Genomic DNA, 13,743 nt, shown 5'->3' with positions numbered 1-13,743 from the left:
CAACATCATATCATATCATCCCATCCAATCACAAAAGAAGAAACGAAAAAAAAGAAAATCTTATCATTCTATTAATCGTGTAATTGAACATTTAGAAGAGATCAAACAATTAAATTAAACGTTTAGAATGTTTTATAGCCTGTTTGGGGCTGCTGGACTGCGGTACCCTGTAAAAGAGGATCAGCTAAGTTTTTTCCTCAAATAAAAGTGTGAGACAACAGCCTCAAGGAGGACCTAAATTTCTTCTAAATCACCTTTAAATTCTTTTTACATTGAATTTGTATTAGGCAAGAAGCAATTAATATATGATAAAAAAGACTAATGGTTCATCTGAGATTATTTTTAAGAGCTCAAAAATAATTTTAAAAAGTTAAAATCTAATTTTGATATTTGGTAATTTTTTTTTAAAAAAATCAATTTTGAAAAAAAAATACCCCTTTTTAAATTTGAGTTTGAGAACCAGTTTTACAATTTCACACTTACTACAATTTCATATATATCCTTCACATATAATAAAAAAATCTAAAATTATCATTATTCAATTAGGAAATAAAATCAAGAAATTTGAATACATAAATAAATTATTATATATACACAATAAAAATATTATATATATATATATATATATATTATTTGTAAATAAGTAAATAAATTTTATTCAATATTATGTCAATTTCAACCATTTGAATTCTTAAAGTAATTTACAGTAAGATTTACTAAACATAATAATTATTTTTAAAATTCACAATACTTTTAAAAATAAATTTTACCAAATATATAATTGATTTACTTAAAAATTGATTATTTCTACAATATAGCTAATCACAATTATTTTAAAAATTACAGTATTACTAGACTGGCCCTAAAAAAATGTGTGTATGAGTGGACAAAGTTTGAATTGATATTTTTAACTTAAATCTCTTTGGGATGTGAACTTGAGAGGCCAGCTAAAAAAAGATACTTGAAAACCACTCGATCAAGCTTGTAGGAATTGTATGAAAATTGATTGATTTGTTTATAAAAGATAAATATTTTTTTTTCAAATTTCACCCCCATAATTATTAGGAGAATCAAACCCTTCAGTTTATATATAAGATGTGTCAATCAACGAAACTAAGGAATTGTTAGCAAAAAGTTTACTTCTATCCAAAAACCAATAAGAGGTCTTGGATCTTTCATCTCTCTAATAAATTATATATTGTGATTTCATTATTTTTTGAACGATAAACTTCAATTTACTCTAGATAGAATAGAATGACAATTTTTAATTTATCTTCTACAAGAATGAAAAATTCAACTTACTTTCATTTATTGTTAAGAAGATTAAAAAAAAAAAAAAAGGTTCATCAATACACCCGCTTTTACCATCATCTACTGAATAAAAAAGAGATACATTGAATTATTCTTACTTTTGAAAGATAAATTGAAGATTGTCATTTTATTTGAGGATTAAATTAAAGTTTACCCTTATTTAAATAGGCAATTTTAGGACAAATCTGTGGTACCACTGTTGTATGGTACCACAGATGGATCCAACTATTGGATCTAGCCCACAGTTGTCACCAGAGCTAGATCCAATGGTTGGATCCAGCTGTGGTACCATACAACTGTGGCACCATAGCTGGATCCGCAATTTTAATTCAATTTAGAAATGTAATTGTTTCAATCTCTTTAATCAAATCTCCAAAATACTAATAATAAAAAAAAATTGAGACCAGAGTCTAAAATATTCCGCGAAATATCGTCTTCCATCTTTCATGCTAATTAAAAGATCGTTTTGCGATTTCAATCTGATCATCTGTGTGATAGTATTAGATAATTTATCACGATCACGAATCATCCAATTGGTTCGATATGATTCAAATTACCATTCTTACTTGTATGTTCAGGAAATTTATTTCCGTTCTGTAACTCGTCAGAATTTAATGCAAAATCAAGCATTGAATCTTAATTTGGTATATTTGGACTCGATTGAATCACTCACTATAAACAATTTCACATAAGGAAGCAGCCACTGTAAATTTGATATTATCTAAAACAAAAACACATAATCGTTAAGTACCATCAATGAATAGAATTTCTTCATTTAGATATAACCTTCACCGATCCCTCACAACACTGATTCCACAGGGGTAACCCAAATTACAAATTACGAAAAACGAAAGAAAGAAAGAAAGAAAGAAAGAAAGAAAGAATCTGTATTCTGTAATGATGATTAAATTCCAATGGGTAACCCTATTTATACCCCGCAAGTAATGATGAATCCATCAAATCAATAGGGTACCCCAGGAGAAATATAAATCGATCTCCACTTCTTGTCTCAAATCAATATACATTCCCCATCTGATGATCGTTATTTGTTACAAAAGAACCCGCAGATGCATATATTGAGTTAATAATTCGATGTAATGTTTTTAATAAGGGGATGTGGCTAAGCTCCTGTGCTTTCTTTTTTGGAGGAAACGTTGCAATGATCTCTTCATTGAAAGACCCGAATTAGGGCGGTACAATTGAGATTCAGGATTCGGCGGTGATGCCGGTTCCATTTCTCTACTTGCAAGCAATAAGATCGCTTTAGCCTGCAATTAATTTTGTTTACATTGATTAGCGAGGCAGACCCAACAAAGATTAAACTAATAAATTTCTGATAACGCAATGAATTTTCACTTTTAAACCCAAAAAAAAAAAAAAAAAAAATCACCTGAAATTCCGTGACATCACAAATGCAAACTTGTCCGTTGTAGAAGATTGTTAACTGCTGCTGTTGATTTTGCGGGCTCACGCTTGACTCTCCCATAGTCCTAATTTTAATCACAAGACAAGAAAACTCAATCAGATTCAGTGATACAGAAATTAAAAATCTGCAGCACTGGAAATACTTATGAATTAAACAACTTACATGTTGTGACCGTAGCCGGCGGCGAGGCTGAAATCTTCAGAAGAAAGAGAGTCGGAATAAGGAAGAAGGCGAAGCTCTAAATTGCAGTTTCTTCTCATGTTGAGATTTCTAGAGATGATATTGAAGAAAATTTGATGATGAGAGAAAAAGTTTTGAAAGAAGAGCGGTTTTTATACCAACTAAGGATGAGTGGTGGGCAGCCAATGGATTGAAAATACCATAAACAGGACCACGTAACGCACATTAACCAGACACATTGATTTACTTGTTTTTGAAAATAAAAGCACGTGGAACATGCCTCTTTTTTTTTTTTTAATTTTTTTTTATCAATAAAGTCAATCAATATTCATGTGTAATAAATACCAAAAAACCGTTCACTTTTTATGTATCCAGTTTGTGTAATGGGTTTTGGCTTCTCCATATGTTTCATGCACGTGCGTGCCTCCGTCGACATGTGGGTTTTTATTTTTTATTTTTAACGTGATAGTGATGGTTGTGGATTTTCGCGGATTGTATTGTGTAACAACTAGGAGCTCTGCTTTAGTTGTCGGCTTTATCTTCTGTGGACCCAGCGAAATTGTGAAGTTGATGGTAAGGAATTATTGGTAACAAATCTTGTTCATCTTTATATGGGTGGAAGTGGGATAAATACAATGGAAGTTTCAAACGAATGAAAATTGAATAAAATTTTAGATTTAAAAACTTGTTTCCTTTACTCATTTTTTCAATTAATAATTGTATAAAACACCTAAAAACAATTTATTGAGTATTTTAATAAAACCTCTTTAATTTTTTTGTCAATCCTCGCACTTAACGGTAACCAGCTCATACTTTTCTTCAAACTTTTGAACACGTCAACCATGAGATCGAAGATAAAAATAAAACAAAAAAAAAAAATCGCAGAAAATCTAAATCCATATGCTTTGAAGATTTAGCCGAGGCGGCGCGTGTCCTTTTGACACGTTTAACGAAACGGTAAGGGCAGTGAATGAAGCGACAGTTGACAGCATGAGATTTTTTTTTTTTTTTTTGAATGAGACAGCATGAGATTTTTCTTGCGGCTTTGCTCCTCTTTTCCCACCGCCTCCCTTGATTTGAAAGGAAACGGCAACGCCAGCTGCCAGTTCCAGAAATAGTTTCCATGAAACTATTCAGAACTTTCGCAGTTCTTATATTTCGCTTTTGCAGATTCAAATGTAGACAAGAATTCTGTTTTATGCTCTCTGCTAATTAAATAAATAATTGAAATTGAAAACACCCCACTGTTACGTACAAATGAGTCTCAAATGGAATAAGGGTCTGTTTCGGATTGTTTTTTTAAAGATTTAAAAGTGATTTTAATAAATTTTAAAGTTAATTTTAGTGTTTGATAAAAAAAATTAAAATTATTTTTGTCAAAATCAAAATTAGTCCATCCTACAATTGATCTTAAAAAACCAGAAATGCCTAGCTTTTAGATTTTAATTTTCAGAATCAATTTTATCCTTTAATACAATTCTATAAATATCCTTAGAATTATTAACTAAATCCAAAATTATTCTTATTCAAATTGGAAACAAAGTCAATATTTTAATAAATTTTTGTTATAATTCATCAATATAAATTTATTAATATCAATTTATTGGTCGAATTATTATTAAATTTGTTTCATTATATTATAAATTTAATTATCAATTGTTTTAAGATAAAAAAATAAAAAATAAAACCATTATATTATAAATTTTATTTTTAGTGGAAATTATCATGAGACATAATTAAAAATATTATATGTACATTTTTTTATGTATAAGTAAATTTTATTCTATATTATGTATATTTTAGTCACTTATTTTCTCTCAACAGTTCAACAGTAAAATTTACTAATAATAAAATTTACATTAAAAACATTATGTATATTTTTGACATTTTAGTCATTTTCAGAAGTACAATGAGTTTTCAAACTCACATTCACATTACTTATGAAAACATGATTTATCAAATACTTTACTGATTCTCTTTACAATTAATTATTTTTACAACACATCTAATGTCTATTATTTTAAAAATTACAACATTTTCAAACTAACCCTATGATTCCTAAATAAGAATATAAGCACCTTTCCATTTTTATTACAAAACTGTTTTTTTAGGATTAATGAGTTTGAGATACCCATGAGTTTGTAACATTTGGTATCAATCACATCACAGAATCACAAAGGCTTCAATACTGAATGTAAAAGCATAATCTGTGTGGCTTTTTGTCTGTTGGGGTACAAGTAGGGGCCCTCGATGTGAGATCATTACACCATAGGTGTGCGGATACGTGGCCGTTGTTACGAGCGAAATGATCCGAAGAAAGATGCTGCCCAAAGACAGAGATATGTGTGATGTGAAATTTAAACACTATAACATTATTTTGTGTGTGTATATATATATATATGTGTGTTTTTTTAAATGAAATCGTGTTGTATTACTATGGAGTGAAGACTATTGACACTCTTCTAAATTCTTTTTAAATCCGTAATATATTACAATTACATTTAAGAATAAATATAAATAATATTAACATCACTTATTCTTTTTCTCTCTTTTCTACATTTAAGAATAAATACAACAAAAAAAAAATATATTGGATTTGGGTTGCCGGCATGGGCGGACCCAATCATTAAATTTTTTTTTAAATGTACCCCAAGCCCCTTCTGAAAAAATTAGATAAATGAATTTGGACACATTTTTCATATATTAAAAAATTTGTAGTTCAATGGTAAGAGTGCTATTTAATGATTTTAAAACCTTAGTTCAAATCCCATTTGCCACATTATTTTATTTTTAAAAATATTTTGTGGAAACTATTTTGAAAAATGATATTTTCACGCATTTAAAAAAATAATTTATTACTATTATTATTTAGAATTTAAAAAAAGTAATAAAATTTAAGTTTATAAGACTTAAAATATATTCAAGTGAACATTAATAAAAATCTAAATTAAATAAAAAAATTTTAAACTAAACCCCCCTCATTTTAGTTTATGGGTCCGCCACTGGTTGCCGACATTGTTTTGGAATGCAAAGTTGGTTGTTGAGATTTCAAGAGTTTGTGGCTGTATCATTACTCTTTTAAGAAACGAAATTGCGGCACTGCTTGAAACTCACACAGCCGACCAGATAACTTTTTTTTTTATGTATTTTAAAAAAAAGTTACATGGCAAATGTGATTACACGAGAAAGGATTTTGTATTGCGAGATTAATTAATCAACACTCCACAAGGACGCGTATGTTTTTTTATTATTCTATATAAAGTTAAAAAAAAAGGGACTTACATGACATGAGTGCCCTACCTGTCGCCAAAAAGAAAGATTTAATAATAATACAATAATTGACAGTTGATTGAAAAAAAATTATTACCAAAGTAAAATTGGGTATGGTGTTGTTAACATGCGCATGAAGAGAAAGAAATGATACTTGATACCTAATGTATAACCTCCAATTATCTTACCAAGTAAGGAAATTTAAGTTGTGTAGAAAATTATTAAAAACCCATTGAACAAGTAATCACGGAAATTTTGGAGGAGATAAAGGTGGAAACTTTAAGGTGATTGACAAGAAAAATAAAAATGCTGGCATTTGCATTAAAAACGTGAGACTATTTGAAATAGAACGAACGTCCTCGAGGCTTCACGAGTCCCCACATGAAGCTGTAGGCCCTAGGCCGTGGGGAATGCGTATCAATTACGTGTACAATCTTTCAATAACTCTTTCAAATTCAACAACTCATTAATTCTTTCTTTTTTTAAAAAAAAAATAAAAATTACTCATTAATTCTTTTGATTATTACATGGAAATTGTTAAGTTACATTATTATTATTATTATCATCATGTACCGTACGCAAATCTATAATTACTATTAATAACACAAAAGTGGAATCAATAAAAATTTTATGTGTATTACTAGTAGTAACTAGAGAGTTGATGTATGGTATATAACAATGTACGGTGGAAAAGTTTTTATTCCATTTTGTTACAATTTAAATAAAATCAATCGAATTATTTGAGATAGTCAGATTTTATTGATTTTTATTAGTTTTTTCAATATCTGATAATGAATATAATGTAGGATATCACACACAATTGGACCCAAGATACTTAAATAAGATCTAATGCTAATCAAGTGATTTCAATAGTATGATATGAAAAAAAAAAAATTAAATTTCAAATTTCAAATCCGTCGGTAAAAAATAACTTGATGTGAAAAATTGGATCATTTCATTTCAGTCTGATCAAATCCATTCTAAATCAATTTCTTCCAATTTAAATTTACGTTCTTCAATTCAGGGGAAAATAAATAAATAAATAAATAAAGAAGTCCAAAAGTTCACACTCCAAGTTTAATTCATTAATTCTCAATTAATTAATTAAACATGATAAACACGTTTTGCTAATCTGCAGTCCTGCTGTATGATTTATTATTCTGATGAGAGTGTTTTTGTAAATGCTCAGGACCACCCTCTGGTTTTGAACACTTTAATTGAAGATGCGTCCAAATTATACACAATGGATCGACTATAAAATTTTATAGCCGTCTTTGGCATCAATTTGGCATCAATTTTCCACCACTGTTGTGGAAAGCAGGCACTTACAAGACGGCTATAAAATATATATATATATATATATATATAAATTGGCCAGTTTCGTCACATTGGTTTTTAACATTTTTGCAATCTGGTGGGCCGCTTTACTCTTTTAATCAATTGGTGGTCTGGCCGTGGGTGGGTGGGTCAACTACTGAGCTGAATCCATCCGCATTTCCACTGGGTCAAATGCTTCGCGGCCGAAGGCCTACAATTAGGCCTGAGGGCCCCGTAAATACCAAAGGCGTAGAAGTCCGGGGAGCGATGTGTAACTCCACATTGCACAAAAGGAGGTGTCTTCCGATGATAAAATTGGAAGATGTTAGGCCTCGTTTAGAATTATGGTTGAAACGCCAAACTTCATAAAAGCGTGATACAATAATCTATTTCATCTTTAATTTTTTAAATAATAATTTATTTTATCTTTATTTTATAAATAATAATAGAAAATATCTTTACGTGTTAGTTTATTATATAATTCATTGAGAGTAAAATAGAATTTTTAATTAAATAAATACAAACCATTTTAAAATTTAAAAAAAAAACTCAAGAACAATTAAGTAGCATCTTACTTTTTGTATAAATTTAAAATTTAACGATAAATTAATAAAAGAAGAATAACATCAATGATATACATATGTGTGTATGTATTAATTTTTAATTGTCAAAAATTAAATTGTTACTTTTTATTTCTTTTGGCTTACTTTTACAATATTATCCTTTTATAATAATTTTTTTGTTTGGATATTAATAAAAAATAATAATTAAATTACCAATTTAACCCTAAAAAGATTATATTAATTTTTAATTGTCAAAAATTGTATGCAAACTACCAAGTGTGCAAATGGTGCTTGCAAAAAAAATTAATATAATTTTTTTCAATTTTTAGGATTAAATTGGTAATTTAATTATTTTCTTTTTATTAATATCCAAATAAAAAATTATTATAAAAGAATAATATTGTAAAAGTAAGTCAAAAGAAATAATAAGTAACGGTATGGATGTTTCGAGGCATTTTCAAAAATATAGGACTAAACGGACACTAATATTAAAATACAGGGACTAAATGAGCTTTTACCCATTTGATAATTTATTGACCAATCAGAAAGCAATTATTGATTGGATTGAGTCCCCAAATTGGATTTTACTCAATTCTAAACGTGTCAACTTTTCGACAAACGATTCAACAGATCAATCGAAACAAGATTTTTATTTCTGAGGAAAACTAGCCAACTTCTATTCATGGTGGATTCAGTGGCTTCAAATCTTATTATTAATGGTACCAAATAAGCTCCCGAGGAGTTGGGTAAATTCATCAGCATAGTTAGGGACAAAGGTATCGAATTTTTCTATATTATGTGTACTTCAAATTGGGCACGACTCAATGCTTTCATAAGTAGATTGTATGCTAAAAAAGGAAAAGAGTTATTTTGTAAGACGAGAAAAAAGGACACGTGGAGAAAAAATTGGCAACAGTAGTCGTCAAGAAACATAGCATATTGCAGCTCATGGGGATTCAATAAATGTCAAAACCAAACCTAACAGAAGAAAGAAATACCACAAAACCAAAAATTTGTTGAATATGCAGAAATCTAGCAGCATGGATGAAATAACGTGCCGTAGCCGCTCATGTGATAGAGAATTAAAATTTAAAATTGAATTCATTGATAGTGTTTACTTCATATTTTTTGGGTGAGACTGAAAATCAAGATTGTGGGGTACATTGTAATTCGAGATTAGAGAATGCGAGTTTGATTCCCAAGTCGGGACTAACGAAACTACCCAATTTAATTTTTAATATATTCAAATTAGCCTCATTCAAATACAAAAATATTTATGGAAAAAAAAATTGTAAATCCCTAACTCTCTCACCCACTAACCCGGCACCTCCAAGTCTCCAACCAAAGACAACAGTTGAAGAACCAAAGCAAACAATCAACAGCATCGGCGTTGGACAATTGCTCATCATCATCGAAAGAACTAACACCGCTATCGACCTGTAATCAAAAGAACCAGTAGCATTGCCGAAGAACCAAGCTGCTGTCACGGTCAACCTCTCTGATCGTCTCCAATGATGATGATTATTGATGGTGAGCTTGTTGATGATGATATTGTGATGATGATGAACAAGAAGAAATAGATCAAATGGCTATTTGATCCAGGGAGAAGAAGATAATTCATCCAAAGAAAAGATCATCATCATCATCAATAATAGTAGTAGTAGTAGTAGTAATAATTAATTGAGTGAGGGCATTTACTAATATAAAAGAATTCATTCTAATTTCAAGTTAAAGTAAACACATCAATGGTAATACAGCTCATTCTGATTCTATTTCCTATAACTCAAGCAAATAATGTATTTTGATTCCCATTTATTATTCTAATTCTAACCCCATTCTGATTCCAGATCATTTCAATTCTAGTCGATTTTGATTATTGATTGTAATGCACGACAAGGGTTGTGACTTTGCTCAAAGGACAGTTAAGACAGGTAGGTTCTTACCATGTACAAAAGAATCATGATGCCTGGTCTTCAATCTTTTGTTGTGTAGCTGTGATGGCTGATCACCATCAATTTCATGTTGAAACAGCCATCTGCTCGCAGCCTTACACACATACACAGAGAAGGAGAGTCAAAAGGAGATGCATTACCAAAATTTATAGCAAGAAATATGCAGATACTACATATGAAATCATCTTCGTTACAAAATGTTCAAGGCATTCACTTAAAAATAAAGACAAACCCAATCATGCTATTTGATGTGGCAAAAGTTTAACATTCTAATATGCTGTTGATTGTTGAGAAAACCGAAATAAAAGAACAGCGAAAGTTTAACGTTCTAATATCTCGTTGATTCTTGAGAATACCGAAATAAAGAAACGGTCTAAATTTATGTTGATTTGGAAGAATATCATGAATTTAGAGGATTAAAACTTGTTGAGTTTGTAGAATGCTAAGAATTAACTAAACTTAAAAGCTCACAGAGAGTTTTAAAAACTGAAAATATTATTGAACTCATATATGCCTCCAAAAAATGCTAAGAATTAACTAAACTTAAAAGCTCACAGAGAATTTTAAAAACTGAAAATATTATTAAACTCATATATGCCTCCAAAAGGCTACAAAAGAGGGCTATTTATACTATTAGTACTTATCCTAAATCACAAATAAGGGAAAATTAAGTCCTAAACTATTTAAGAAAAACGAACAAAAAACCTTAGATAATAAGGAAACTAAATTAAATAGGATGGAGATTCCTAATCTGCATCACTATCAAGCAGAGTAGCAACTCTTCAGTGAATCAATCCAATGGTAACATTAAAGTCTAGCAATAAAGAAAATACCAAAATTTAACCCAAAAGAACAGATAATAACACACAAATAATCACATTAGTTCTCTGTTCCTAATTTACAATTTTTTTTCTTTCTCTATGAAATCTCTCTCTCTCTCTCTGTCTCTTTTTCAATAGATTCATTTTATCATTTCCCTGCAGGGATTCACAGGTGCCAAATAACAAAAATATAGAAGAAAAAAATGAAGAGAATCTAGATAGAGTTGGGAAATCAAGCAATCCAAAGCAGACTAACAGAAGAATACTTATCTGTTTCTGAAAATGGGAAAAGAAAAAGGGAAATTGGCAAAGGTCGCACAGCATGCCTGTACTTACTAGTTCATGCCTCACAGTGTGTAAAATTTGAAAATGTATTCACCAAAGTATGTCAGTATTTTAGTCAAATATAAACATGCTTCAATTAGGTAACATAGCAGGATACAACCAGTAATTTGCCTCATCAGAGAATAAAAGGATCATTTAAAAGTGGCAAACCCTTAAGATTATTAACAATTTTGCTTGCAATATATGTGGCGAACCACAAATATATTGGTAACAGATTGTATGGAATTGAAGGCCATTGAATGATGCATCTCCGTAAAATCAGACCAGAAAACATGAGTCTTACACATATTTTTTAACACCAAGGCCGCTTAGCATTTCTCCATGCAAACCGACGATCCCCATTATTTCTGTCAAACAGATATCTTGGGCAGCTGCCATCAACTTGTAAATGGTTATCGGTGTCCCATCCGGCCGCCGGACAGCACTGGAGTTTCTGATCATGAACCAAAGCTTCCTTCCTATATAGTGGATTAGTGTACCTTGGATGTTGAATAAATGCAACATTTTTCCACCATAGCTTCAGTGCCTGGAAAAAAAAGACAATAGAGGGGCATTTATATGTTTTCAATGCAAAGACGGAATGATCAATTTCTTAATTTCACAAATTATGCAAACTATTGAGGTAGAATTGGCCAAAATGATGGATTGATTTTATAAGTCAAACATAAAGTTCTCTGGAAACAAGAGATACAGGTATCTTCACCATTCTGTATGAAAAGTATTAGAAAGGTAATTGGCCCAAATCCCTAATCACGAAGTTCTCTTATGCTTTTGGAATTACTTATGGTTCTTAACCCAATGCTCTAGTGCACTTAAGATCCTATGGCACCCAAATCAACAAACACAAATTTGTGAAGTGTGAGTTACAGTTTTAATTATTCTTTTCAGGACTCTTAGTAGATATTACATTTTCAATTTTCTTAGTGCAATACACCTTTAACAATGTCTCAAACACACTTACATGCCAATATATCCAGAAAGCAACCTTATGAGGCATCAACCAGAAGAACATGTCCTGATCAGACATCAACTGCGAGGAGACCCTTTTGGCTTTCAAGGTAGCAACAAAATAGTCACCAAGCTCAGGGTGTTGAACTGAAATTTCAACGAGTAGATTCTCCCCAGGAGCATTTGCCCTGATGCTCCAATTTCCATGCATATCCTGAAATTTTTTTGCAATTGGTTGCTTGCTTAGTAAGGGACTCCTTAGAACTAAAAACAAAGATTTGCAGAAAGAAAGGCTGTATTTTTTCTGGTGAGTATCCCAGGTAATGGAGAAGTCACACCGAGACATAAATCAAAATAATACAATAGAAATTTTTTTTATCAATCTAATTCCAAATATCATATAAAACTTCTAAAGGAATCATCTGTAGGATAACAAAGTGGCACAAAAGAAAACAAAGACTAGAGCAAATAATTAAAGAAGCCTACCATGAAAGGACTGACATGTAATGGTTTCGCCACTAGATCAGATTTTGGATTGAAAACAAACGTTACTCTTTCGCCCCACGGTGTATTAGTTACCTTAGAAAACAGAAACCACCAATGCCGTCAGTGGAAACCATGTAGCCTCCATCATCAGTTAGATTGAAATCTAATACAAAATCTTAGACTTCAAAAACACTAAAGCACATTTCACATACAATAAAGAACATAATTGACAGACCTCAGCTATACACTTCTTCAAACACTGAGTAGAGCCTTCCACGTCATAGCAATAATACAAACTCAAAGGATTCTGTTCGTATCCTACACTTGGAGGTATTGTTAAGAGTAAGCTGCAGAATGCATGCACGTAACGTAATCAATTTCGGAAACAATGAAAAGAAAATTTTAGTTCAAATAGAAAAAAAGAATTACATTACAAATAATAATTAGAAGAAGAAATTTTACAAGACAGATTTGTTCATTTATTAACGAACTGAATTGCGTTATCAATGCATCACAGTTTGCAACTTTTTATCTTTTTATGAGATGAACACATTTATGAATGATGGAAATTGCTGAACCATGTATGAGATAAATTTTAAATGTACACTGGTCCATTCGTCTCGGCGACTCGGCGAGCTTCGCCAGCGGAGAGATGGTCGGGCGGCGCCAGAGGCGCATGGTCGAGGTCGAAGAGCGCGTACCGCACGGGGTACTTGAAAGAGTGTCCGACAGGGCGGCGGCGGTCGTGCCAGACGGTGCCTTCATACAAAGAGACAGGATCTGATGAGTAGGAAGACGATGCGCGTGGAGGACACCGGCGGCGAAGGAGCATGCGGAATGGGAGGAGGAGAGAGAGAGCGAGGGAAGTGAAAGCTGTGGACAAAATTGAGCAGAGAAGACACAGTATTTCCATTCCGTTGTCGTTTTGGCGCTTGATGGTAGGTCGTTACGAGGTTTGCTTGCTTTTTGATTTGTGGTTGTGGCCGCTGTCTAACCGCTAACGAGGGACAGGCTGGCTCTTTTCCGTTAGGTCCTCGGAGTTTGCATTTAAATATTTTATGTTAGGCCTTTGAGAAAACTTGTACAACAGTCTCCAAAATTGTAAAATTAGTCAATAATCACAG

The 13,743-nt window shown here is 31.4% G+C and overlaps 2 protein-coding genes across 5 annotated transcripts; both read right to left on the bottom strand.

The window, feature by feature from the left end:
* Positions 1 to 2,054: 2,054 nt before the first annotated feature.
* Positions 2,055 to 3,068, bottom strand: LOC18050644 (protein TIFY 5A). Its single transcript, XM_006449649.2, has 3 exons — positions 2,900 to 3,068; positions 2,702 to 2,801; positions 2,055 to 2,579 (listed from the first exon to the last, which is right to left on the bottom strand). The coding sequence occupies exons 1-3, from the start codon at positions 2,995 to 2,997 to the stop codon at positions 2,415 to 2,417; spliced, it is 363 nt and encodes a 120-aa protein (XP_006449712.1). The 5' UTR covers positions 2,998 to 3,068; the 3' UTR covers positions 2,055 to 2,414.
* A 6,126-nt stretch (positions 3,069 to 9,194) lies between these two features.
* On the bottom strand, positions 9,195 to 13,650 carry LOC18050643. Of its 4 annotated transcripts, none has more exons than XR_002907270.1 (7): positions 13,225 to 13,650; positions 12,855 to 12,966; positions 12,620 to 12,712; positions 12,147 to 12,347; positions 11,469 to 11,711; positions 10,011 to 10,113; positions 9,195 to 9,656 (listed from the first exon to the last, which is right to left on the bottom strand). XR_002907270.1 is itself a non-coding variant. In XM_006449648.2 (6 exons), exons 1-5 carry the CDS (start codon positions 13,530 to 13,532, stop codon positions 11,478 to 11,480), a joined length of 948 nt encoding a protein of 315 aa, XP_006449711.1. In that variant the 5' UTR covers positions 13,533 to 13,650; the 3' UTR covers positions 9,195 to 10,113; positions 11,469 to 11,477. The 4 variants fall into 4 exon arrangements, 1 of the variants encoding a protein (XP_006449711.1); XR_002907271.1 differs by having other exon boundaries at positions 9,195 to 9,602; XR_002907272.1 differs by having other exon boundaries at positions 12,171 to 12,347.
* Positions 13,651 to 13,743: the final 93 nt, after the last annotated feature.

The sequence above is a fragment of the Citrus clementina genome, unplaced genomic scaffold, assembly GCF_000493195.1.
Source record: "Citrus clementina cultivar Clemenules unplaced genomic scaffold, Citrus_clementina_v1.0 scaffold_2, whole genome shotgun sequence".
Classification (NCBI taxonomy): domain Eukaryota; kingdom Viridiplantae; phylum Streptophyta; class Magnoliopsida; order Sapindales; family Rutaceae; genus Citrus; species Citrus x clementina.
Note: the sequence above shows the minus strand (reverse complement) of the source record. Positions and strands in the feature narration are given on the sequence as shown.